At 38.1% G+C, this 26,479-nt stretch overlaps 2 protein-coding genes across 6 annotated transcripts in view; one reads left to right on the top strand and one right to left on the bottom strand.

Annotated features, from left to right (window-relative positions):
• Nucleotides 1–9,258, top strand: part of tle2b (TLE family member 2, transcriptional corepressor b) — a 39,621-nt gene extending 30,363 nt beyond the window's left edge. For both annotated transcript variants that reach the window (XM_059569587.1, XM_059569586.1), the window contains exons 9-20: nucleotides 684–818; nucleotides 3,055–3,108; nucleotides 4,500–4,658; nucleotides 5,657–5,798; nucleotides 5,880–6,049; nucleotides 6,130–6,206; nucleotides 6,766–7,015; nucleotides 7,241–7,488; nucleotides 7,570–7,717; nucleotides 7,840–7,990; nucleotides 8,124–8,200; nucleotides 8,489–9,258. In XM_059569587.1, coding sequence (XP_059425570.1) covers nucleotides 684–818; nucleotides 3,055–3,108; nucleotides 4,500–4,658; nucleotides 5,657–5,798; nucleotides 5,880–6,049; nucleotides 6,130–6,206; nucleotides 6,766–7,015; nucleotides 7,241–7,488; nucleotides 7,570–7,717; nucleotides 7,840–7,990; nucleotides 8,124–8,200; nucleotides 8,489–8,596 — 1,719 coding nt within the window. In that variant the 3' untranslated portion in view covers nucleotides 8,597–9,258. The remainder of the gene's footprint in view (nucleotides 1–683; nucleotides 819–3,054; nucleotides 3,109–4,499; nucleotides 4,659–5,656; nucleotides 5,799–5,879; nucleotides 6,050–6,129; nucleotides 6,207–6,765; nucleotides 7,016–7,240; nucleotides 7,489–7,569; nucleotides 7,718–7,839; nucleotides 7,991–8,123; nucleotides 8,201–8,488) is intronic.
• A 2,506-nt stretch (nucleotides 9,259–11,764) lies between these two features.
• tle2a (TLE family member 2, transcriptional corepressor a) overlaps nucleotides 11,765–26,479 on the bottom strand; it is a 31,610-nt gene continuing 16,895 nt past the window's right edge. Inside the window, exons 5-20 of one of the 4 annotated variants that reach the window (XM_059569585.1) lie at nucleotides 21,678–21,740; nucleotides 21,041–21,145; nucleotides 18,924–19,139; nucleotides 17,551–17,610; nucleotides 17,194–17,289; nucleotides 17,030–17,074; nucleotides 16,781–16,942; nucleotides 16,411–16,537; nucleotides 15,197–15,396; nucleotides 15,031–15,110; nucleotides 14,683–14,932; nucleotides 14,346–14,593; nucleotides 14,117–14,264; nucleotides 13,378–13,528; nucleotides 13,186–13,262; nucleotides 11,765–12,583 (exon numbers count right to left, since the gene is read on the bottom strand). In XM_059569585.1, coding sequence (XP_059425568.1) covers nucleotides 12,476–12,583; nucleotides 13,186–13,262; nucleotides 13,378–13,528; nucleotides 14,117–14,264; nucleotides 14,346–14,593; nucleotides 14,683–14,932; nucleotides 15,031–15,110; nucleotides 15,197–15,396; nucleotides 16,411–16,537; nucleotides 16,781–16,942; nucleotides 17,030–17,074; nucleotides 17,194–17,289; nucleotides 17,551–17,610; nucleotides 18,924–19,139; nucleotides 21,041–21,145; nucleotides 21,678–21,740 — 2,136 coding nt within the window. In that variant the 3' untranslated portion in view covers nucleotides 11,765–12,475. The remainder of the gene's footprint in view (nucleotides 12,584–13,185; nucleotides 13,263–13,377; nucleotides 13,529–14,116; nucleotides 14,265–14,345; nucleotides 14,594–14,682; nucleotides 14,933–15,030; nucleotides 15,111–15,196; nucleotides 15,397–16,410; nucleotides 16,538–16,780; nucleotides 16,943–17,029; nucleotides 17,075–17,193; nucleotides 17,290–17,550; nucleotides 17,611–18,923; nucleotides 19,140–21,040; nucleotides 21,146–21,677; nucleotides 21,741–26,479) is intronic. The other 3 variants (XM_059569582.1, XM_059569583.1, XM_059569584.1) reach the window with 3 other exon arrangements.

Here is a 26,479-nt window from a genome sequence, read left to right as displayed (position 1 = left end):
ATAACAGCCAAGTTCTTGGAGATGATTTCTTGTTGTTGACTGTAGAGGAAGAAAATGAGGGAGTCAAGGAAAGGTCTGAGCAAGGGGGAGTGAAAAGAGAGAGAGATTTAGGAGAAAACAGGTTTGTTTGAGAGAACTGGGCTTCTTTGTGTGCTTTTTTCTCATCTCAGTCCAGTGCACTTCCTGTTTGGCTCATAAAACTGCACCGTTGCAGAAAACGAAGTGTTTGAAGTCACTGATTTGAGACCGGTTTTGCTGTACTCCTCATAATGATGAAAGTTGAGAAATAGACAGTTGACACTGGATGGTGACCAAATGTTTGGGGGCCAGTTCAGTATTCAGTATTTTTCATTGCAGAAAAAAAGTGCAGGATTCAGCTTTAAAGGAAAAAAATCACTCATAAATAAAAATTGCCATCATTTACTCACCCTCATGTACAGTGACCTTTCTTAATGACCTAATACCAAATTTACCTTTACAATTTTACCTTTATTTCATGGATTTGACATCATGACGTTTGGTTACACTCGAGGGAACGATGACATTTGATGTTATTGACTTCCGACACAAAGCGATCGTATGGCCTCAGAACAATGAACTGTTCGGTGAACTTTGCACAACCTTAGCGTTTTGTTGGCAATGAGACTGTGCGTGTGTTTACGCTGTGTTTCTTGTTTCTACAGAGTAAATCAGTGTCGTCAACTGACAGTCAAGCAGCGGAGGACCGTCAGGGTCCATCAGGGGTTTATCCCTCACAGGCCAGCAGCGATGCCAAACGGAGACGATGTGATGAAAAAGACGTCCTCCCGTCTCACTACGTAGGTTCTGTCACATGAGGATGACATCATACTTGTCCAAGTCCCCAGATAAACTGAATGAGAGTGTTAAACTGACAGCTAGGGCTGTGCAAAAAATCGAATGCGATTTTCATGCACATCTCATCAGTAAAGACTCTCCTGTAATTAGAAGTATATCTCCAGCACGTGCGTTCAGATCAGGGTTGCCAGGTTTTTACAACAAATCCTGCCCAGTTGCTTCTCAAAACTAGTCCAAAACTAGCCCAATCGCGCTTATAGGTGGTTCCACGATAAAAATTGCTTCCCGGGGTTAAAATATACGTTTTATAGCAGGGTTGCCTTGGTAAAAATTCGCATTTTAGGGGCTAAATATCACGTTATTTGTATTGGGGTTGCTTCGACCTGCGGACATGAAAAACAACCTCAGACTTGGCAACACAGGTTGGCATTTACTACACCGAGCCGTAATTCACTGACAATCTACACAAAATCGACGTTAAAATCGCAGGCGATTCTTTGTCGATTTTGAAAACGATTTTGTGTTAGTTGTCGGTAGACTACGACTCTGTGTAGTAACTGCCGCTCCACCTGAACCAGTGTTGCCAAGTCTGCGATTGTTTTTCATGTCCAAGGTTTGAAGCAACCCCAATACCAATAACGTGATATTTAGCCCCTAAAATGCGAATTTTACCAAGGCAACCCTTCCAAAAAAAAATTATTTTAACCCCAGGAAGCAATTTTCATCGGGGAACCTCCTGGAAACGCGATTGGTCTAGTTTTGGACTAGTTTTCACTTTCACTTTTCACTCACACTTTTTTTTGAGAAGCAACTGGGCAGGATTTGTTGTAAAAACCTGGCAACCCTGATCTGATGCACGTGCTGGAGATATACTTCTAATTACAGGAGTGTCTTTACTGATGAGATGTGCATGAAAATCATATTCGATTTTTTGCACAGCCCTACTGACAGCCCTAATGTTATTTTATTCCAGTCAAATTTAATTTAATTTAATTTAATTTAGTCTTAGTCAGCATGCACTTTTATTGACATCTGATTATAATGTTTGCAACATTTGTATTGTTGTCCAAATTCTAGTATAAAACGTGATTTGAATTTTTGTACATTTATTCCTTATATATTTTATAACTATTATAGATATTTTTTTTATTGCAGCATTTATTGTGTTTATTGGAAGTAATTTTATCCTAATATGGTATGTTTCCACATTTTTTCGCAAAATGCAATTAAGATAATTGTATATATTATATTATGTGATATGATTAATTTTAATTTTAAATAATTGTATAATAAATAATATTAGTGTGCCTGTTTTTAAATAAAATGAATATTGACACAATTATTGTGTATATATATAAAATACTTTAATAATAAAATTTTATTTTAGTAATATAAAAATATATGCATTTATATTATATAAATGTATAATTATATAATTATAAATAAATATAATTGAAATAAAATTGTATATTAAATAATAATAATAATTATCATTTTAAATATAGTTAATAAATGTATATTAAATGATATCGATATGTATAATTATTACATAATAAAAACAATTATTATTTTATTATATTAAATATTCTATTTTAGCAATATGAAATTATATAAAATTACATTATATAATTCTTGTACCATTTAAATATAAAATACATATATATTATATATCCGCATACATTATGTTTTTTCTATATTATTGTTACATTTATATGAATATAAAAACTTATGCCTAATGTATATTTGTTTTATTTATTGATTGTTTATTATAGTTCATAAAGCTCATCTGCGCATCAGGTGTCTCATTTATCAAACACACATGTAGGGAAGAGTCGGATGTGACCGTCCATGCGGGTGTAATTAGGGGGATGATGTCACTTTAGGGTGATGGCAATAGGAACATCAGGCCATGATCACATCAAAGCCCAGTTGCCATGGCAACTAAGTACGTTGTCACCCCCTGATTCCCAGAGATGGGTGAAAGAGGAGAGTGAGATGAGTGTGAGCTGTGTGAGAGCGATGGGGGGGTGGGGGGTGATTGGTGAAATCAGACACAAAGGGAGGGGGAGCAGAAAAAGGACACTGCAATATTGTACATGTGTGTACCTGATAAATATCCCATAGGGCTATATATATATGTGTGTGTGTGTGTGTGTGTGTGTGTGTGTGTGTGTGTGTGTGTGTGTGTGTGTGTGTGTGTGGTCTAACAGCGTCCTTCTCCTGTCTGTTGTGTTTCAGGACAGTGACGGAGACAAGAGCGAGGACAATCTTGTAGTTGATGTCTCAAATGAGGTCAGTTCACCAGCACTGTTAAGTTAACATTGGTGAAAGTCTGCACTCACTAATCTAACTCAATCATCATTAATAGAAAAATGTAATTCAACTCTATTTTATTTACCATTTACAATACAATTAAGAACTGCTTATAAAAGACCCCAAATAAAGATGAAGACATTGTGGTAAACAAGAGTGAATATATACAATAACTGAGTTTAATATATATATATAATGTTTATTGCTATGTTTGAAAATTATGGTTCATATCTTCTTATGATGATGATATTTTAATAGTGATTTGATTGATTTGTACATTTTATTTCATATGTTTCGAATATTTGTTTTTGTTTTTTTTCAAATAGTATTTTTTTTCTTTCTTTTTCTTTTCTTTTTTTTTACATTTGTTTGGTTTGGTTGTTTGTCAGTGTTTTAGTTTTTTTTATTTTGTTTTGTATTCAGTTTTTTTATTATTCTACAAATGCTGTTTTTGTTTTGCTTTGGTTGTTTGTCAGTTTACTTGTTGTTGTTTTTTGTTATTCTACTAATGTTGTTTTTTTGTTTTGTTATGCTTCAAAATTGACACAGTTTACTTTCTTAATACATGATCCTGGTCTTATTGTGCCTAATTCATCAGTTCATTCATTCAGCATATTGTTGTAAAAATACATTATCTTCATATGCATTAATCAAAATGCAATAACCTTCTTTTCGCCTGTGAATATCAACGCAATCCATAACTGGAGATCAGAATACAATAAAGACTTTAGGCCGCACAGAAACACCCACAGCACCCTAGCATTGTGGAAGTCTTTCACTGACTTTAATCTTAATGACATATTTGTATTTGATTGTAGAACAGTACCAACAAATGCATTTCATCCTGAAAACAAAATAAACTTCCATTCATTATTATTGCTATGATTTCTGTGTAATTATCATCCTTTTCAAGGTAAAACGTTACAGCTCTGTTTCTCAATTACTGCACGAATATTGAACATCACTCATATTTATTAAACTGCATTCATTCGGTAATTGCTGATAATATCACAGGCGAATCAGGATTGTTTTCTGCTGCAGAGCGTCTGGAGTCGGTGAGCACTGCGCTGTGCTTTTATAATCATTAAGTGACCCTGCTGCATAATTAACACATTTAAAAACATTAAACAAAAACATTCCTGCAATATCTTGCAATATCCTGTTTTGTCATTTTCTACCGAGTAAACGCGGATGGCATAATGAAACATATAAGTGAATAGATCAGACGTTGTTCAGTTTAGTTCCAGGATAACAAAGATCACTATTATTTTGAGCAAACCCTACTAACCATCTAAAATTGACACATCCGGACGAAAGCTAAATGTCTTCATGCTCTTGTTCTCCTTAACTCTTTGACTCTGTGTTTTCAGGATCCATCCTCTCCTGTAGGCAGTGGCCCTCTGTCTCCACGTGGGAATGGTTTGGATCGAGCCCCGACCCTGAGGAAAGAGCTCCCAGGATCCCCTAGCCCCCCTCCGGCCTCCCCCCCACACAGCCCACCCCCTGGCAAAAATAAGGACACGGCACAAGTACAACCACTCTTCTCAGACACCTAATGTACCACATTATGTCTCATTCACTATCGTCATGCTTCACTACTGTTTGACAACCAGGACATGTCCAAATACTTTTTTTGTCTTTAATTTAAAATATATGTTGCACTTTTCATAAACATGCAAAATAGAGCCTAGAAGTTGTTGATCTTTTTTTAATTACACATATTGCTTAGGTTGTGTGTGCGTGTATGTGTATATGTGTGTGTGTGTGTGTTTTGTTGCTATTGTATAGATATAAAAAATGTAAACAATAATAATAAAATGATTTTAAGCTTTATTTGCAGATTTCATCTAATGTAAGGTCTAGTTTGGGACACAGTGTTGGTTAGTAGTTACTGATCAATTTATTTTCTATCAATTAAATAAAGTTTTTAAATATTTTATTATTATTAAATATTTTGTTTTCATTTTTTTAATACTTATTTTTAATATAATGTATTGAATATTGATTAAATAATCAAAAGTTTTATATTTGTTTCTAGGATTGCATTTGATTAAATTAAGTTATATGTGCAAGTTATTTAGGGATATAATAGAAATTAAAATATAAATTAAATTTAAAAAACATTTATTATTATTATTATTATTATAAATATTATAAGTGTTATTATATGAATGCATATTTTTATATACATTTATATACATTTGTCATAAACTAAATTGTATATAAATGATTTAAAAGTTAAATAAATTAAATAACAAATGTTTCGTATTTTTAATAATAATATTTTTAAATTAATTGTATTATTATTTATTATTCTTATTTGTACTATAATAATACATGGAATATCAGTTTAACAAATTGTCAACATTCTGAAAATTTTGTAGAATTTTATTTAATGGGTTTCATTGAAATCTGATGTGGGGCAGAGCAAAATCTTTTTTGAGGATACTACAAATTTACTGCGGATCTATATTAGTGTTGCTATATATTCAACATTGTAACATCTGACTTTTGGTTCTGTTGGCAGACAGACAAATCTCAGTCGCCCTCCTCTAAATCAGGCAATTCCTCTCCCTCTCATCATGACCCCCTCACCCCTGGTCCACCGGGGCCCAGCACTTCCTGTTTACGCCTGGTCAACAAACCTTCCTCCTCGGCAGACCCTCTGGGTAAGACATTGTCTGTTTGTGTTTACAGAGAACACGCGCTACAAGTCACTACAAATAATTGTTTAATTGTGTGTCCTGTAGCTCTGCGGAGTCCCTTGTCCATGACGCCCGGTTCTTACCCGGCTCACTTTGGGGTGGTGTCCCACGCTGGGCTTAACGGAGAGCTGGCCAGCCCGGGCGGCTACGGAGGCTCGCTCACCCTCTCGCCCCAAATCAGTGCTGCAGCCAGTGCCTACACACGCAGCCCTATGGTGACTGTGTTTCTGAATCTCTTACAATTGACAGGAGTTTACGCGAAACCATTTTGATGCTTGAATACTCTCCTCCACAGGTAGCGTATGAATCTCGTTCACATCTTAGGCCCTCAGGGCTGTCCTCCTCTCTGCCTGGCTCCTCTGGTGGCAAGCCGTGAGTTACTCCTCTTTCTTTTACCTCCCTTGGTTTTTGGATGGAGTTACACAGCGATGGCCAGCGTATCGACTGTTAGCGCTTTTGTTTGCCGTGGCTGTAATACAATCCTCCATCAAGTCCCCCGCTGACAGCTAAGGCGAGAAAAACACTTGAATTCAGGCAAACATCCTTAAGACGGCAAATTATTGCTGCGCCCACTGACGCATTCACAAACAAGCAACTTTTCATAATTATGTTGTCAAACTGCTTGAGTACTTAAGGTTCGAATCAGCTCCTATTCTTATTTTAAACAAGTCCTTTTACCATTTAATTTTTGTCCCTCAAGTCCATTTATAATGCTATGGTTTATTGCACCAAAATCAGTCATAATTTAGCTTTCATGATCATTTTCACCCTCTAACTGACCCTTAGAAAATTGTTGTCAATACAGTGAAAGCCAATGGGGTCCAAAGTTTACTTTCATTGCACTCTTCAAAATGTCTTTTGTGTTCAGCAGCTTTCCTTTTTTTGCATTCACTATCTATCACTTTAATGTCTACCTTATTCACACCCCCAGTGCTTACTCGTTCCACGTGAGCGCAGATGGTCAAATGCAGCCGGTGCCCTTCCCTCCTGACGCCCTCCTGGGGCCTGGCATCCCACGTCACGCCCGTCAGATCCACACCCTCAGTCACGGAGAGGTGGTGTGTGCGGTGACCATCAGCACCTCCACGCGTCACGTCTACACCGGCGGGAAAGGCTGCGTCAAAGTGTGGGACATCAGCCAACCGGGCAGCAAGAGTCCAATGGCCCAACTGGACTGTTTGGTGAGATATGACTCAAGTTAAACTCTTCTTGTAGTTGGTACTCGTCGTCCTAGTTGGGTTAGTTAGTTGGGGTCTGGCAAGAGACAAACGGCACACTATTTCATGTTTAATATTGAAGCTGCCTTGACACAATCTGCATTGTAAAAAGCGCTATAAAAATAATAGTGACTTGACTTGAAAACGGTGACTTGGATTAAATCAGTGTTTTCCCTTTCGTTCAATCAGAATCGAGACAACTACATCAGATCATGTAAGATTCTTCCAGATGGGCGGACTCTGATAGTCGGGGGCGAGGCCAGCACGCTGTCAATCTGGGACTTGGCCACGCCCACTCCGCGCATCAAAGCCGAATTGACGTCCTCGGCTCCGGCCTGCTACGCTCTGGCCATCAGTCCCGACAACAAGGTCTGCTTCTCCTGCTGCAGCGACGGAAACATCGTGGTCTGGGACCTGCACAACCAGACGCTCGTCAGGTATCTACAGACTCCTGCTGGTGAGAGAGACCACGTTCATCTTCCTGAAGTCATGTGATGTCCTTGTGTCGCCCTCTATAGGCAGTTCCAAGGTCACACAGATGGAGCCAGTTGTATCGATATTTCCAACGACGGGACCAAACTGTGGACAGGGGGTCTGGACAACACCGTGCGCTGCTGGGACCTGAGAGAGGGTCGACAGCTGCAGCAGCATGACTTCACCTCACAGGTACTGCATATATATATATATAAAACTTTTATGGACTAAAGGTACTTGGCATCCATTTTTCTGTCTGCAGGCACATTTTTATGCATTGGATCTTTGGTTGAAGTGTTCATTTGTGTGCGCAGATCTTTTCTCTGGGTTACTGTCCTACGGGCGAGTGGCTTGCAGTGGGGATGGAGAGCAGTAATGTAGAAGTGCTGCACGTCTCCAAACCAGACAAATACCAGCTGCACCTTCACGAAAGCTGCGTTCTCTCGCTCAAGTTTGCCTACTGCGGTACGAGTCACTATGGAGATGTATATGCCACTCGTTGAATTTGCCCATGTATTCCTATGGGCCTTCATTATTTATGCCTATTTAACATAAATGCTAAATGCTATAATATTCATTTTCTTTGTGTGTATTCCAGGGAAGTGGTTTGTAAGCACAGGAAAGGACAATCTGCTTAATGCATGGAGGACGCCGTATGGAGCCAGTATTTTCCAGGTTTGTTCCAAACCCATATGACTTTATTTCTTCCTTAGATATGTCTTTAAATGTCCTAAACCTTTAAATGCTGCTACACTATTTACATTTCAGAATAACAGAGCAGCTGTGCACTGACAGGAAATGCAATAAAGATGCGATGGAGAAAGAACAAAGCTTGTTTTAAAATGAGACAGTTGTTGTTGCAGATTCGAAAATCACTGCACGCCTCTATTTGACAGTGAGATTTAGCTGGATCTCATCGGTATTTGCGAAAATGTCTCATTTTGTCTCTCACTCTCTCTCCAGTCAAAGGAGTCCTCATCCGTCCTGAGCTGTGACGTGTCCCCAGACGACAAATATATTGTAACTGGTTCTGGGGATAAGAAAGCCACGGTGTACGAGGTGGTGTATTGAACACAAAGATGGACAGATGGATGGATGAACATACAGCGCCAAGTATGAAACAACCATGGATGGTATGGCGGGCAGCCATAGCTCTTCTATTTGCAGTCCCTTCACAAACCATTTGAGAAATAGAAAGTTTTGTTCAGAATGGCATACTACCATACTATTCATACTATTTATGTTATAGGTATACTGTGCACAGTACTGATTACATGTAATCTGGATTACTTAATCAGATTCCAAAAAATGAATTACTCATAATTTGATTAAATTATATTTTAAAATGCTCACAAAATCAGATTAGAGTTACTTTAAAGATTACTTGATTACATATTATGCATGCAATGGCAGCAAATTGTACAAAAACATTTTTTTTAAGTTTCATAAAAAGTAGTCATAATATATTAACTAAAATAAGTAACCTAGATTACACTCCTAACTACAATTTTCATCATAATCTGTAATCAGTAATTTGTCTGCAATTTGTAAGTAATCTACCCAGCACTGCATGCTTCTTTTTACCAAATTTTATCGCAAGTAATACATTTTTTTTCTTTTAAATTATCACAATACAGAAAAAAAATACTAGTTGCTGCTTCTGTAACTTCATGACTTTAACACTAATGGAAGATTAATTAGCAAGACATTTTTTGTAACATTATTGGACAACAACTTTGTTGCACATTTAATTTGGCAAGAGCTGATCACTTTGTTGATTTACATTTTTGGTCCAATGTAGCGTAGCGTATATATAAATATATATTAACATCCTACTGTTCTCATTTTACATCCTATGCTTTCAGATATTTTTTTAATAGTTTGTAGTACACAGTATATACTGTGTAGTATGCAGTAGGCTAGTATTCCATTACGAACATAGTGAGTAAGTGGGGAGGTTTTAATTAGAACCGTCTCCAAGCTAAAAAAGGAAGCCCCACAGACAGCAGGTATTTAGGGAGCTTCTACTTACAGAAACACCAAAACCAATCATTTCATTAGTCGCTAACTCTCTCCATAAAGCGAGCACAGCATCTTCCCTCCAAAGAGAAAAGAGTTTGGAGGCTCCTGGCTCACGTTGAAGCATCTCCGGATGAACATGATATGGGCGTACAAACAATTCTCCACTCGCCTATCCAACCCAATTAGACATTCATGTGGCAAATCCCAGTCGAATTCTCCAACCTGCATTTAATTTCCTCCTTCCACAAGTCAGTGTCTAATGAGGAGCAAGGGTAAATCATGCAGGATTCGTGCGGCAAATATTCATAACCACGACCGTTCTGTTTTAATTCCTGTGGATTATCATACAGATGTTGTGCTCATTTGTGGTTTAATGCTCATTTTCATGTTATTAATTATCTTTTAGCTTTGCATGGGGAAATCTTTTCATGATTGTTCTACTTCAGTAAGATGAGGCAAATACCTAAATATTCAAAACTGGTATATGGTCTTTCATCAAATATTGTAAGAATTATTAAAACTTATGAAGTAATGTGATGTTTAACGCAGTACAACTAATTACAAAAATAGGTTCCAAAAAAGAAATCATGTAATTAATCAACACAGCATGGAATGGAATGCAGTAGTCTTTATAAAGATAAGATTATTTTAATTTGAGGATTGCAAATATTGCAATATTAGTATCCGCAAATAATTGATAAGGGATGTCATGCAATTAAATGCATTTTTTATTAATTGACATCCCTGAATGTACATTTTCACAAGGTAAATGAGAGAAATGCTTGAGAGGTCCTATCACAGAGCCTTGATGCACACCATAAATAAGAAGAGCTGTGGTTGCCAACCGGACCAGGATTGTTCAAGGAGAGACACTACAGGATTCATCTATCACATGCACAAAACATCCTGCTGGGAACAGATTTTTTTTTTTTATTATTACAGTTTTGTTCATTCTTCTTTTGATCTATAAAGCTTTTCTCAGCACTCAGAAAATGGTTGAATTAGTCAAACCATTTTTGTTTGTGAACAGAAGAAATTGTATCAGGTTCTTTCTCTTTTGTATGGCAATAGTAAGCAGTGTAACTATAGTGTTTTGATCAGTCTGTTTATTATGCAGAAAGTGCAGTGTTTATTTTTTCTTTTTCGAATAGCTGAAAATATGGCTGCCTGCAAACAGTGGCATTTGTCCGTTTCAAGACAGACCGGCTCTGCTGCACGAACTGTCTTTGACATTATGCTATCTTAATATCTGTATCTATCTATCCTTATATAACGCATTGTTTGTATACTGAGAAAAATGTTCACCGTCACGATTTTGTTAAAGACGCTCTCTCTTGAAAGCCAAGGAACTTTTTCGAAGGCATCGCTGTGATATCCCTGTAGCACTTCCCATGTGATGTAAAAGACGTGTACATTGACAAATTAAACTTGTGTTCATGTTTTGAAGTTGTTGAATTATTTAACCACTTCTCACGAATATCAAACAATAATTAAAATGTATATAAAATACCATCTCATGCTAATACAAATTTTATTTACCTATGTAGAATTGTTTTCAATAAAAAAACTAATAACTGTATTAAGTGTAAATTGTAATAGTGAAAGTGACATACAGCCAAGTATGGTGACCCATACTCAGAATTCATTCTCAGCATTTAATCCATCCAAAGTGCGCTCGTGCGCACACGCATGCACGCGCGCGCACACACACACACACACAGAGCAGTGGGCAGCCATTTATGCTGAAACACCCAGGGGTTCGGTGCCTTGCTCAAGGGCAACTCAGTCGTGGTATTGAAGGTTGAGAGAGCACTGTACATTCACTGTACATCACCAGCCCGAGACTCGAACTCACAACCTTTGGATTACAAGTCAGAATCTCTAACCATTAGGCCACAACTTCCCCTCAGTTACATTTTAGTACACTAAATCATCTCAGTGACAAATATAAGATCAGTTATAATTAACTAATTTAATGCATTCACATTCTTGTACACATTTAAATGTCTTATTTTAAAAATGACATTAAATTTACATAAGTTTTTGGGTCTGCATAATACATAATTCTTAAACTTTACTTTTTGAATTTAAATTTTATTCAAACTTTTGTATTTATCTACATAATGCAAAGTAAAAAAAAATTTAAAAAAGTTATTTCTTCCATTTCAACAGAAATTTTAAACTATAAATTAATGCAACTACCCAACATTATGCATCTTTTGGCTTTTAAAGAGCTTTATTTACAGTTCATACATACCAAGTTTGCGACCAAAGTCAAAATAATTTTCAACATGCTCCAACATACAGTATTCACGTGATAGGATGTTTACTGAGTGTCTTTATAGCCGTTTCCCTGAAGTCGATGACACACTAAAATCCAGAGCCTTGTCCTATATCATAGTCCATCATCTTATACATAATCCATACAATCATAACACAGAGTCAAGATCAGGTCAGCTTTTAAGAAAATTATCGACGAAGAAGTCATAGGTCAGTCCTTTAAGTCTCGTCATTCATACACTGTGGCTCCATAACTGTCCATTTCTGTGAAAATTCCGAAGGCTAAAAAAATAAGATTTCTTTTACTATTATATTCACTACAGAGGTTTCATCTTATTTAAAAAAAAAAGAAAAAAAAAGACAAAGATAGAAGAAGAAAAGAGGAGGTCTTTGGAGAAATTCCATGTTTTTGAAGCTAGTCTACCAGCTTTCCTCACAGCATTAAAAAAAACAACAAGGTCAGTTCTGAGGATCCACCATCCGATCCTGGAGTCAAAAAGTACAGACATACCACTGTCTCAGAGTCCATATTGACGTCCATGCCACACCTTTTGTCTCCCAAGTTCAAGGCAAAATAATGATGAATGTAGTCTCCTCCATCCAATCAGGTTTTCTCATTTTATGAATGATTTTCCAAACACATTCAGTTTAGTAAATGACTTCATACACAGTAGCCTTCTTATCTCCTGAGCCAGTGACAATGAACTGGTCATCAGGGGAAATGTCACAGCTGAGGACAGACGACGATTCCTTAGACTAGGGACAAAAACAATTAAGTTACTCAGTTTAATCAGGTGTTAGAAAGCAGTGCTGATCAGTGTTTGTCTCATGTATTCTGAAAAATAGGCCAAACAGAAAGAGCCTACTCAATTTTTTTATTTTTTTTTGTCTCATTGTGCCAATGTCATAATAAAAGTCTCCATCATAGTGACAAAAATGGCATTTTAAATTATCAGTTAAATTTTGCTATCACAATAAACGATCAGAAAGCTATTCCGAGTAGATTTTTTTCATAGTTTAAGCTACCTTTTAAAAAGCAGTTAGCTAAGCTACAAGCTAACTTGAATAGATGAAGTAAAAAATAGTAAAAGAAGCATTCATTGCACAATATTTTTTTTTTAAAGTAGGTAGTTTTTTACCAACCATATGAATGATGTAATTTGCAAAAATTTGTCAGTTTGCTTGGCTGCTATGATCAGAATTCAGCCCTAATTTTCAGAAAAAGTAGCTTGTTGCTGGAAAAGCTGCAGCATTTGAAAGCTTACTTAATGTATTAAGGTTAGTAGTGTCACTATCTCTAGTTAGTTACTTAATACTGTGGTATTTATAGTCAACAGACACCATTATAAAACCATTACCTGGAATATGCTTGATCCATATGGTGTTCGCCACGCATTCAGTAGATTATCTTTGCCTGTGCTAACAAACCATTTACCTGCAATAGTAAAAGTAAGATTTTAGGCACAGCCCTTCAATTAAACAGCCGCGTTTTTCTATAATGCTAACTAAAAACAAGGTATTTTTTAAGCGGAAAACAAAAACAAACGTACCGCAGTAGGCAAACTTGAGCGAGAGAACGCAGCTTTCGTGAAGGTGCAGCTGGTATTTGTCTGGTTTGGAGACGTGCAGCACTTCTACATTACTGCTCTCCATCCCCACTGCAAGCCACTCGCCCGTAGGACAGTAACCCAGAGAAAAGATCTGAGAGCAAAAAAAAATACATTATTTCATGCTAAAAACAAACAATTCATTCTCATTCTGAACTTCATGATCCTGTCTTCAAGCGCTGATGCTATGTCCACATTAATCCATAATTGTTTCAAAATGTTCTCCATCAACACTAGTGTTTAAGCATTTTCCAAAAGCTGCACATCTATACTGACACGTCTGAAAATGCTTAAATCACCTGACGCTGGTAGGTCGACATGACAATGACAACACTGTGGATATCGTATGTTCGGATTAAACTCGTACTACACAATGCACACTGCATAGAACATACTATGTAGTACAATGTAACATTTATCTTTAGCAACACTATGAAAGTGAACAGAAGCACAATGCATCAGACACGATCACATGAAAACAGCTTTCAAATGTATCCACTTGAGAATGTCTTCAAAAACCTGTTTCCATCTCAATGTGGACAGAAGGTCAAAACACTAGACAGAAAAAGATGCATTTTTCAATTTATTCTGATAAATGTGGACCTAGCTTGAGATGCATGAAAACTCTTCAAATTGACAAATATACAACTACATTTCCTGTGTTTCCTCTGAGCTGCAGTACCTGTGAGGTGAAGTCATGCTGCTGCAGCTGTCGACCCTCTCTCAGGTCCCAGCAGCGCACGGTGTTGTCCAGACCCCCTGTCCACAGTTTGGTCCCATCGTTGGAAATATCGATACAACTGGCTCCATCTGTGTGACCTTGGAACTGCCTATAGAGGGCGACACAAGGACATCACATGACTTCAGGAAGATGAACGTGGTCTCTCTCACCAGCAGGAGTCTGTAGATACCTGACGAGCGTCTGGTTGTGCAGGTCCCAGACCACGATGTTTCCGTCGCTGCAGCAGGAGAAGCAGACCTTGTTGTCGGGACTGATGGCCAGAGCGTAGCAGGCCGGAGCCGAGGACGTCAATTCGGCTTTGATGCGCGGAGTGGGCGTGGCCAAGTCCCAGATTGACAGCGTGCTGGCCTCGCCCCCGACTATCAGAGTCCGCCCATCTGGAAGGAGCTTGCATGACCGGATATAATTGTCTCGATTCTGATTGAACGAAAGAATAGACTTTATTTAGTCCAAATAGGACGACGAGTACCAACTACAAGAAGAGTTTAACGTGACGCAGATCTCACCAAACAGTCCAGTTGGGCCATTGGACTCTTGCTGCCCGGTTGGCTGATGTCCCACACTTTGACGCAGCCTTTCCCGCCGGTGTAGACGTGACGCGTGGAGGTGCTGATGGTCACCGCACACACCACCTCTCCGTGACTGAGGGTGTGGATCTGACGGGCGTGACGTGGGATGCCAGGCCCCAGGAGGGCGTCAGGAGGGAAGGGCACCGGCTGCATTTGACCATCTGCGCTCACGTGGAACGAGTAAGCACTGGGGGTGTGAAAGTCTTATTATTAGGATTTAGGTTTAAGACAGATTGGACTATGGAGTCCATCTGACGTCGAGAGGAACTGTCATTGGAAACTTACGGCTTTCCAGAAGCTGCCGACTGCAGACTAGCAGGTAACCCTGGTACCCTCATATGGGGGTGAGGAGACTCGTAGCCCACCTTCAAAAGCAAGAGAGCAAAAATTTAAAGAGACTGAAGCATAAAGGCCGAGGGTTAATGTAACCATCTCAGTGTTTTGTCCTTACCACAGGTGAGCGTCCGTACCCAGCGGCGGCTGCAGCAGCGGCGACAGCAGCTGAGCCGTTCATCTGAGGAGAGACGAGGTGGAGACCGCCACCGTATCCTGCGGCTCCAGCCAACTCTCCGTTAACTCCTGGGGGAGGAAGGCCAAATGCACCGGGGGGGTACGCGCCCTGCACCGCCAATGGGTTCCTCAGACCTAACGCTAAGAAATCCAGAAATAGAGGTTAAGAAAGAGTTTACAGGAATAAAACTTAAGAAACAGACAAGCAGAAAAGACAGACAAGGTTCCTTCTCAATGCTGAAGTATATTATAAATAAATTTATTGAGAAAAATTTGAAAGATTTCTTCATTATCTAGAATTAGTATACATTTATTTTGTAAAGAAGTTTTTAAATATTTATTTTTCATTGTTAAAACATTTTAGTAGTATCATGAACATTTCTATTATTTACCACATGACTTTGACTTAGCAGACAAAACACTGTCAAATATTTACATTTTTAAAAAATTGCTTCATTGTTTGCTTGTTTTAAAAAACAAATAATAAAAGAATGTTGCTAAGTATTAAATGCATTTTTTATATAATACAACAGTTATGCCAAACTGCCATTTTTGTATTTTTTTTTTTGAGTAATAAGATTATGCCAAACATTTTTGAGAAATAAATAGATTATTCCAAACTAAAGTAGTTTTTTTTTTTTTTTAGCATTTAACATTATCCCAAACTACTTAAGGTTATCCAGAATTAAATTTTTTCATTGAGGATTTTTTTTCTTCTTCTTTATGATATCAAGACAGTTAGACCATACCTACATTTGGACTTGTGCCCTTAAAAATATTAAAAGTTTTCATTCAGAAATTAAAAACGTGTGCATGACAGAAGGTGCGTTCAAGTCACTGTATGTATAAACTTCGTTTTTAATTTTAGAATAAATTAAAAGATCCTGACAAAAAAAAAACAACAGTGTCATGTCTTTGACCCCATTTATATGATTCTCAAGAATGCTTTAACAATTACACAGCCTCCAAGGACACAAGCTCAGCAAGATGATACAATTAAAACAAGACTACCTCTCAGAAACAGGAAGACCACTACTGCCCTCTGCTGGCTGACTAGCCATCAACCTTCAATAATGACATTCAAACCAGGCTGAACGAAACACTCAAGTCATTCAGTCACTACAGACTAGGACTATCAGGATAACAGGATCTTACCAAGAGGGTCAATGCCTGGCTTCCCAGGAACGGGGCGGAACTGCGGAGGAACGCTAGGGCCAGGGGTGGACCCCTCCTGGGACATGGGCGTGCCAGGCTTCATCCCTGGAGTGCTGGACTTCTCTCTCTGGAAGGCATTTACACACATTAACTATTCAAGCAAGGTATATATTCAATGAAAAAGAACTGGGAAAAACTTGAGTGGGAACGGTCACTCTTTGTGATTCTAGCACAAGCAAGGCGAGGGATGTGTTTTGAAGGGCATTGAGAGACTTTAGTTTGGGGGAGGGGAAGGAACATGTTTGTTAAATGAGAAATGCTTTCGTTTAACATCAAACAGACATGTTTGTGTGTGTTTTTAAGTGTGTACCGGTGGAGGCTCCTTGCTGCGTGAAGGGGAAGCAGCACTGCTGGAGGAAGCCAGCGAGGTCGGACTGGCCTGGGGCAGAGGCTCCTTACGGGAAGGAGGGAGTTTATCTAATCCGTTCTCTCTGGAGGAGTACGACTGCACACTCCTTGGAGAAGAAGGGTCCTGAGGGAACACGATGCACATGATGGATTAATCAGGAGAAAACACGGTCAGCCTCGTTTTTAAGTTCCTTCTTTAATGTAAACCGACCTCGTCAACGACCAAATTGTCATCGCTCTTCTCCGCGTCGCTGCCCTGAATAAGAAAAAATGCTTCAGAGTTTAGCGACTCTTTATTTACTCCCTACATATGCTTAAATCAGATAAAGATCGTGTGGATGATCAATAAAAGGATGAAACCGATTTAACACTTACGTAGTCGGTCATAAACTCCTTCTCATCTGCCTTTCTCTTTTTTCCATTGCTGAGGTAGTCTGAAGGCCTGCCTTTGTCTCCGTTAGAAAGTGAACTCTGGAAGAGGAAGATGAGAAAATGAGAGGGGAAAGGGAGAACGGCGGAGAGAGAGGCAGAGGATGTGCGTGCAAGTGTGTGTGTGTGTGTGAGCGGAAAGAAAGAGATAATGATGTAGGAGACGAGGGATAAATCAAATCAGCTCCATAACTGCTGGACCCACAGGCGATAGAGACGCCTAATGCATGACAGTCTGCACTGAGAGGAGCTCAACTAGAAAGAGACTGAGAGAGAAAACGGACGGATACTACTGATACTCACTGGTCCAGGTTCACGGTCTGTGGGGATCATGGGAAGGGCAGGTAAACGTCCCCGCAGCCAGTCAAAACAAACCAAAAAACAAACAATGTGACTATGGCAGTTAGACAAAACTCACCCCTCCACCAGACAAAACAATTAGCACACCGCTAATAATAACAAAAGCATATTTCCTTCAGTTCCCACTCTTTCATGTTTCATTGATGATACATGAGCTGACAGATTTCAAAGACGAACATTTCAGGGTAGAGTTTAAGTCTTATAAAGAAAATGTGATTAGTGCAATGCAATTGCCAGCATCTTTTTAGGAGATCACTTAAGTCTGGTCTATGATATGCTAATCTTTAAGTCTAAATTGTTAAGGTGCGGTCACACTTTTATCGCTGTTCAGCAAATTTTTGTGGGTGATCTATAGACATTATTCATATGAAATAATCTTTATGTTAGAGCCAAAAAAAGCTCCCCACACAAACTTCGCTCATGTTCAAGTTGGTGGATTAACCAACAGAAAGATAATTTCACGATACACTAAAGTGACGAATGTAAACCGCGACTATGGTCTGAACACTTTTCACTAAATTTTAGAAAACATCGCCACAACAAGCCAGAGGATTCATAAATCGTATTTAACAAAAAATTATGGGATTAGTAATTAAGATGCAAGATTTATCAAAATAAAACTAAAATCACAATATGTCTCAATGTGATTAGCGAAAAAAGTGGCGCGACTCTAAACAAGATGCTCATTAGTAGTTTTTATGGTTTTATTTTTCATTGACATATAATACTAATAATCTCTCTATTTTTTATTATTTATATTAAAATACTACTATTAATTACTATTATTATTTAGCTAAATTGACAAAAAATAAAAAATATTTTGGCCAAATTGTGCAATCCTACAAATGCAGCACACCTAGAGTTTTTTATTATTATTTATTTATTTTTATCACATTTTAAAGTTTTTTTTTTATCTGAAAATTTGTTAGTAGCCCTAAAGAGTAATGTACTAAAATTGAACACTTCGCATTTGTAGATTAATGAGTACATACAGGTAAAAAGAGAAAGAGTGAGACGTTATAACTATAATACATGCATGCATTTACATGTACTTTTGACTGACTGTGAAAACCAGACTGGTACAGTTTCAAACTAACAGAGCTAGATAATGTATTTGACACTCTGCTTCATCAAGCACATACAGACATTAATTTGACAACATTTGGCCTCTGCTTGCTATAAAAGATGGATCCGGTTACGCATTCATTGTAATCCCACTGATTAAAACATTGCACCATTATAACTGCACTTGATAGTTCTGTGCCTGGTGTTAATAAACCAGTCAAGTGATTCGTCAGTATGACTTTATTCGCTATACCTCTGTGGTGTTCGGCTGCGGCTGCGGCTGCCACAGCCTCCAAATGGGCTCGCTCATCTTTAGAGGCCAGCTGGGCCCCGAGGGCCCCGGAAAGGGCCAGCAGCCCAGAGCCGCCCCCCAGAGCCAGTCCCGGGTGAGGCAGGCCGGAGGGATGAGGGGCCATGGCCAGCCCCTGGGCAGCATGCTGGGAAAGGTGCTGGGCCTGCAGCTGTTGCTAGAGGGAACGAGAGGAAGAGGATGATGGAGGGATGAAGCAGGGGGGGGTTCAGATAGAGAGGGAAAAAAAAGATGGACAGTGTGGGAGATAAAAGAGAGTGGCACAGAGGCCGAGATGGAAGTGGAGTGAAGAAACAGATAGCCAGAGGAAATGAAGAGAGCATGAGGAGGAGAGAGAGATGACAGGGAAGGGATAGAGAGAGAAAAAACATACAACACAGTTAAGACTTGGATCTGAACCAAAGTTACAAAGGGAATGAATCCCAGTGTCCCGGGAGTGAGGGAGTCCATCACACTGGAGTCGAGCTGCTCGACCGGATGGGTTCGGGGAACAACGTTGCTGCAGCATTCACTAATAATCACCCCAAAATAAAATGATTAAAATAATTTGAAGCTGATGACTGCCATGAGATAAATCAAAATGCAACACACCAAAGTGAATAAAAATACAGCAAATCATATGTGAAGAACTGTAAATGCTTCACAGCTAAATGTCAACTGGTGGCCAGACACACTCAACTAGTCTCCACTCACACCTCATGCTACTGGGTGCTAAAGACAAAAGATAGTTGTTCCAAACCCGTATGCTGTTATTTTTTTTATTATTTTGCACTGTCCATTTTTCCACACAACGTTTCTTTGTCCAAACACTCCAAAAACATAGCAGCTGTCGTCTGAAGCAATAGGACAGTTTATGTGCGAGAAAGAATACGAAAGTCGTCATTTACCGATTATCTTCCCATGTGTCAAAATTTGCATACAGATACAAACATAATGTTGCATTACTAGATAAAGAAAATTCAATACCGTTTTTGGTCGGGAATAATGCTGATGCAGTTTTCATGAATTTAAAAAACAAGCTTTTGAAAAAAAAAAAACGTTTGAAGCCTTTGCAAACAGCGCACAAGTTGAAAGGACCTTTTTTGCCCTTTTGAAGATGCAGGCACTTAAAAGAATAACAGATCAGGTCACTATGAACTCTGTTTGGTTTTTATTGTTGAATGGAAAGCTGCAGTGTGAAGAATTAGCAAAAAAAAAATGCCTTGGTGTGTTAAGTAAAAAAAATTACTAACTTCTCCCAGTTCTGTCAAGATGAACACAGAAATGTGACTCATGTACAAACCTTAAAAGATGTATCCGACTGAGGTACAGAGAGCTAGTCTAATTATATTGTGCATCCTTAACATGGATAAGTTGACCAGTTGTTAGGCCAAATAAAAATAAAAAAAATATTCAAACATATCCCATAGCCTAGTTATGAAAGAGTTATTTTGCACACTTTCAAACATAACCAACGCCAAAGCACAGAACACGAAATAAATGTTCACGTTTTCAAAATTTGTAATGGAAAGCCAGCTATTGTCTCTTAAAAAGACAGACAAGGTCGCAGTGAGCGCTGCTTTTTATCGTTGTATGGAAAAGTGCAGTGCAAATAATGCAAATGTCTCTTTTTGTGCTCCAATGGGAAAATAACAGCATATGGATGTGGTACGACATGCAGGCAACAGATTTGCAATGATATCATCTTTTGCATTACATCTCACATAGTTTGAGCATCCTGCCATGTTCTGGATGGCTTATGTCTAATTTAATATTTTATACATTTTTTCCCATTCTGTCTAGCCAAACACAGAAATGTGTCTTACGTTAACACCCCCTAAAAATGTATCCAATTGCGGGCAGGAGAACCCAATTATATAACACATCCTTAACAAAAGTCCACTAGTTTTTATCCAAATGACTAGTCGATTTAAAAAATATGGGGTTTTGCACATCCGTAGCCTAGTTACAAAAGCGCTTTCAAACATAGAACCAAACTGAATCCAACAAAAGAAAACCGCAATGACAACTCAAGAGGAAAGTGTTAAATAAAAGGGATGAAAAGATGGAAGTACACACTGTGGGAGGCAGAGGGGGGAGTCCACGTACCCCTATCGATGCATTCAACTCCCCCATAGTCACCTGTTTGGCGCGCTCCATGGCCTGGACCACCTGCTGCTGGTGCTGTGGACGGAGGTCAGAAAATGGCCGTCAATGATAAACAAACAAGCAACAACACAAGGCAGATGGCCACCCCAGAGTGTCTTGGTGTACTGTGCGTTTCGAAGCATGTATGCTCACACACACACACACACACACACACACACACACACAGGGCTGCATTTTGTATGAATACACACACTTAAAAAAGGAAGGTAAGTTGTTTTTCTTCTGTCAGGAAAAGCTTTGGGCAAACTGTAAGTGTTTTTGTGGAAGTGGGTTTACAAGAATAACAATAGGCTTCCCAGAGGCATCTGAATGAGAGACTATGTGAGAATGTGAGGAAATATGAGAGAAAGAGAGAGAGAAAAAAAATGGATTGCATGTGTGTGAGAAACAGAAAGAGCGATATTATATATGTGTGTGTGTATGTGTGTGTGTGTGTGTGCGCACAAGTGAGTGAATTATCAATCACAGACCATCTGAACGCAGTGTGGCATGTGTGAGTCTCATGATGTGCAGCTGTGGGACTGAGTGTGTGTTGGTCTCATCTCACCTCCTGTGACAGGAATGGAATGAGCTGGGCACAAATCACGTTCAGCCGCTTGGCGATCTCCGTCTGCAGAGATATGGAGAGTGAGAGGGAAGCAGAAGCAGAAACGCATTCAAAAATAGATTTCATTTCACACAAAATGTACATTTTTGAAATATTAAGTTAACTTTTCACACCATAATTGGGCAATTTTCCATTAGAATAATAACGGTATAACTATTACTGTTATTAATATTATGCTGCATCTATTGTACAACCATGACAATTATTCTTAGTATTAGTAATACTAATAGTAGTTATACATTCAGAATAATTAATAAATAATTATAAATTATAATTATAAATTATAAATAAATTATTATTATTATTGCATCAAAGCTAATGTATTACTACTGCTACTAAAATAAATAAAGAAATAAATATTAAAACTTAATGACGTCAATAATAAATAAAATAATTTAAATATTAGTATGTTTATTCATCAATAGTTGCACTTATCCATTAGTTCAGATGTAGAGATAACTATAATTAAGGCATCAAAACATTGCAATGACTGACTCTAAACTTTCCACTCAGACAGGAAGACACTGTTTAACTGACATATCAGTGTGACCAACCAAACTTGTGTTTGTTTAAGGTGAGAGTAAATCTGAAGCTATATATAACTTATGAACCTACTTCCATTCACAAACACATCTACTGAACTGATGCCACAAACAATGCACATTTTGCCTCATAAAGCCAAAGAATGCTTTGTGCACATTTTTTTGTGCACAAAGCATCAGTCAGCCCGTCCACACTTCTTGGGCACCAAGCTGAGACAATTACAAGACAGTAATAACCAAAATGCTTCAGCAATAGTAAAAAAATAAATAAAATACAATCCTGTTCACCCACATGTATCTATCTCACAAGACGTTGCAAGGGTGTGTAACCTGCTACCTCCGCTTACACAGCTAGTGAATATTTTAGCCCTCCACATCTGGTTCATGCTAATTGTTGTGCAGTGAGTATGCCTGAAATGCCTGAAATATTCATGCCCAGCATCTGCTGCTCCGGTCCAGCCGAGAGGAGTGATGCCTCCCACTGTGAGCGGGTCATCGGTCTTGCCCCATCGAGCTGCTGTGTCTTTTGAGACAGTGCTAGGGGTTGCCATGCTACGGCTATTGCAATAATTTACCAGCGACCAAAACAAAAGCTCCCCCGAGCTGAGGGCAACCCACCCCATGGCTGTTTATTTTGCCAACAGGTATAAACTAACATTGTTATATCCATGTCCACTCACCATTACAATATTTTTCTTAAAGGGATAGTTCACTCACAAATTAGGTGACTTAAATGTTGTACCAAACCCATAGGACTTCATTTCTTCTGTGAAACACTAAAGATGATGGTTTGAAGACTGTGCTGGTCGCTCTTTTCAATGAAGTTCAACTGACTAGGGACTATTACTTAGTTTTTAAGATTCAAAAGGAAACAAAAGCAGCATAAAAATATGAAAATTATTCATATGACATGTGGACTGTTTTCAAAGTCGCACAATCGATGAACAGACAAATTTAAGTCATTATTCAAAGGAAATCTTGACATTAACTTGTCTTTCGCACATTCATGAAAGAAAGTCTCTAGATTCTCCAGAAGAAACGGTTTTGATAAAGCTATTATCATCTAAATAATTTATGCGGATTGAAATAAAACTGAAATCAAGTGAAATATAAATATTAGATGAAATGCTTAAAAATAGTAAAACTGAAGTACTAAAAGGTCTCAAATATTATGTATATTTCTATATTATCTTACAAATATACTCAACTAAACTAAAAAGTATTACTAATATAAACTAATATATATGCATGTATTTATGTATGCGCGCGTGCGTGTATATATATATATATATATATATATATATATATATATATATATATATATATATTAGAGGTAGGAGTCTATGGGTATCTCGCGATTCGATTTGATTACAATTAAGAGGCCCACAATTCGATTTGATTATGGTTAACGATGCATCACAATGTTGTCAAACATCCCTGTACATCTATTAGGGGTGGGAACCTTCAGGCACTTCATGATCTGATCCAATTCAGGGAGTAATGATCTGATTCCAAAACAATTCTTGATATACAGTTTTTCTTTTTGTTTATAGTTGGAATCTCTGTATGTCAGTACTGCCATCCTAAAAGTAGGGGTGTGAATCTTCAAAATTCAATTATCATTATCAACTCAATATCAATGTGTCACATTCCCAGTTTTCAATATTACTGCACATGGCTACATTTTCATATCATTTTTATCTCAAGTTCTTTTTTTTTTTGTGCAAAATTAACTTAAAATTAAGTTTTATTATTATACAAGCACAGCAGGCTATTTTTTAAACAATTACTTATTTAAAATAAGTGTTCTTTAAGTGTCCCAAAAGTTTACAGATTACGATTATCATTATCAACTCAATATCACTTTGCATCACATTCTCAGTTTTCAATATTACTGTACATAGCTATATTTTCATATAAATTTTATATCAAATTTATTTGGCTCAAAATTAACTTTATTTTTTTAAACAATTATTATTTATTTTAAAATAAGTGTTCAAGTGTCCGAATCTTTTCAGACAATAGCTGAGGATTTTTCCTTTTTTTCCTCAGCATTATTGCCGTTTGATTATTACTGATGACATCATAGACGGTGGCTGCATTCACACTAATGCACAGGTCTATTTCGATATCATATGTTTTGTCCTTCTCTGAAAACATAACTGACTGTGTGTACATCAATTTCGTATAAAAGTATTAGAAAATGCAAGTGCATTTAACCGCAGCTGCAACTGAGCTTCATGACAACAAACAAAGCGCACGTGAAAGTCTGTCAGTGTGTGAGTTTCATGCATCTAATAGTACTGCATTCCAAACGGCATAAAGAAAGCATATCTAAAGTAAAACACGGCGAGTGGAAGCACAGATTGTCATGCAATGTACATGTGTCTCACAGTGCAAATTATGTGCAATGAAGCCCGCTGCGTCTCTAGTGCACACACGTGCCATATGCGGGAAAAATAAACAAGCTCAGAATTGATTCTGAAATATATATAAAGACTACGATCATTTTACGTGCCGCTTGAACTGAGGCAATACAGCCATCGGTCATGAAACATTACAGAACTACAAAATGGTATTTATTGTTTGAATTTTACTGTTAGAATTTCTTAAAAATATAAAGAAAAATATATTTTTTTTTTAAACAATTTTTTTAATGTTTTTTATACCAAAAGTAACCTCTTCTGTCTCGTCTGTCGGTGTGTTGTCAGTTTCCTCTCTGCTCCGAGATGTATTTTTTACTGTGTGAGAACATGGTGTGTAGTTAACATTTAAATCAGAAAATTACTTCTTCAAAGTATTAATACTAAAATAAAAGTAGGCCTATGTCAGTGATGCAAAAATAACACTTGTATGACCATTTTGATACTTCAATGATACTTTTCTGCGTCTTTCGCATTCTTTTTGAATGAATTGTAATTGCCTGTAAAAGAGCAATCATCACATTCTTCAAAATCTCTCTTTGTATGTCAATATACGATTAGGTGAATAAAGCTGACAATATTTAAATTTTGGGGTTCACTGAATTACTGGCTGTAGAAAGACCCCCACGCCCAGACTTTCCAGAAGGGAGGAATAGATCCCACCCCTACCTCTTCTATAACCATCCATCACAACCCTCCCCAGGGAAGCACAATGATTTCTTGTTAGGGAACGGCAACTACAAAATGACATCTTCAGAGGAGAGAGTGGGGGAGGCTGGGAAAAGGGGAGGGCAAGAAGGAGGGAGCGAAAGAAGAGAAATCAGGAAAAAAAAGAGGCTAGCAGAAAGGCACAGTTAAGGAAATTACAGAGTGATGGGAGATGCAGAAAGACGAGGAGGGGGGAGTTACATTAGAGAAGGGAATTCGTGGAGCATGTAAAAAAAGAAGTGCAATTGAAATGGAGGGAGAGAACAGACGCTCCGAGAGCGCTGACCTAATTTAAACTGACCTGACATCTGCAGGAGAGAAAGAGAGAGAGAGAGAGAGAGAGAGAGAGAGAGAGAGAGAGAGAGAGAGAGAGAGAGAGAGAGAGAGAGACTGAACGAGGAAGGTCGGGAAATGCAGATGCAGTAGCAGACAATTTATGAGAAAGGAGAGCGAGAAAGTCACAGCTAGCTACTTTTAGACAATCGCTCACACTCGTTTGTGTGTGTGTGTGTGTGTGAGAGAGAGGGGGGGGGGGGTGTGTGCACTGCAGACACTTTATTTGTTGATCTAATTAGTTTGTTTGCAGATTAATTTTAAAACAAGTGCCACGGGCCAGACCTAAGAGGATTTCGACTATAAAACGCCCGCAAAAAAAGAGCCCTGCATAATTGAATCTGAATTATGAACCCTACAAAAGATAAAAGGAATAATAAAACTCTCCAGCACAAATCACAATGGGTCACCGAACAGGCATTTTTACACCGACACTTCAGCGTCAGCCCACGTTAAAACCATTGAGTGTGTTTGCATGCACAGCATATGACTAGAGATGGGCCATCAACTAGTCAACCAACAACTAACAACCCATTGATGTGATTTGTTTTTATTATATTTTGTTAGTGAAGATGCTTTAGTTAGCTAAAACCATCTTTGAAAGAGTTGCATCTTATCCCACAGAAAACATGCAATTTTCATTATAAAACACTTTGTAAAAAAAAAAAAATTATTTGCCACTGCATGTGAAGCAAAATGTCACATATTTTCAACCTTTCCCTAAACAGCATTACAC

The sequence above is a fragment of the Carassius carassius genome, chromosome 16 (genome assembly GCF_963082965.1).
Source record: "Carassius carassius chromosome 16, fCarCar2.1, whole genome shotgun sequence".
Classification (NCBI taxonomy): Eukaryota; Metazoa; Chordata; class Actinopteri; order Cypriniformes; family Cyprinidae; genus Carassius; species Carassius carassius.
Note: the sequence above shows the minus strand (reverse complement) of the source record. Positions and strands in the feature narration are given on the sequence as shown.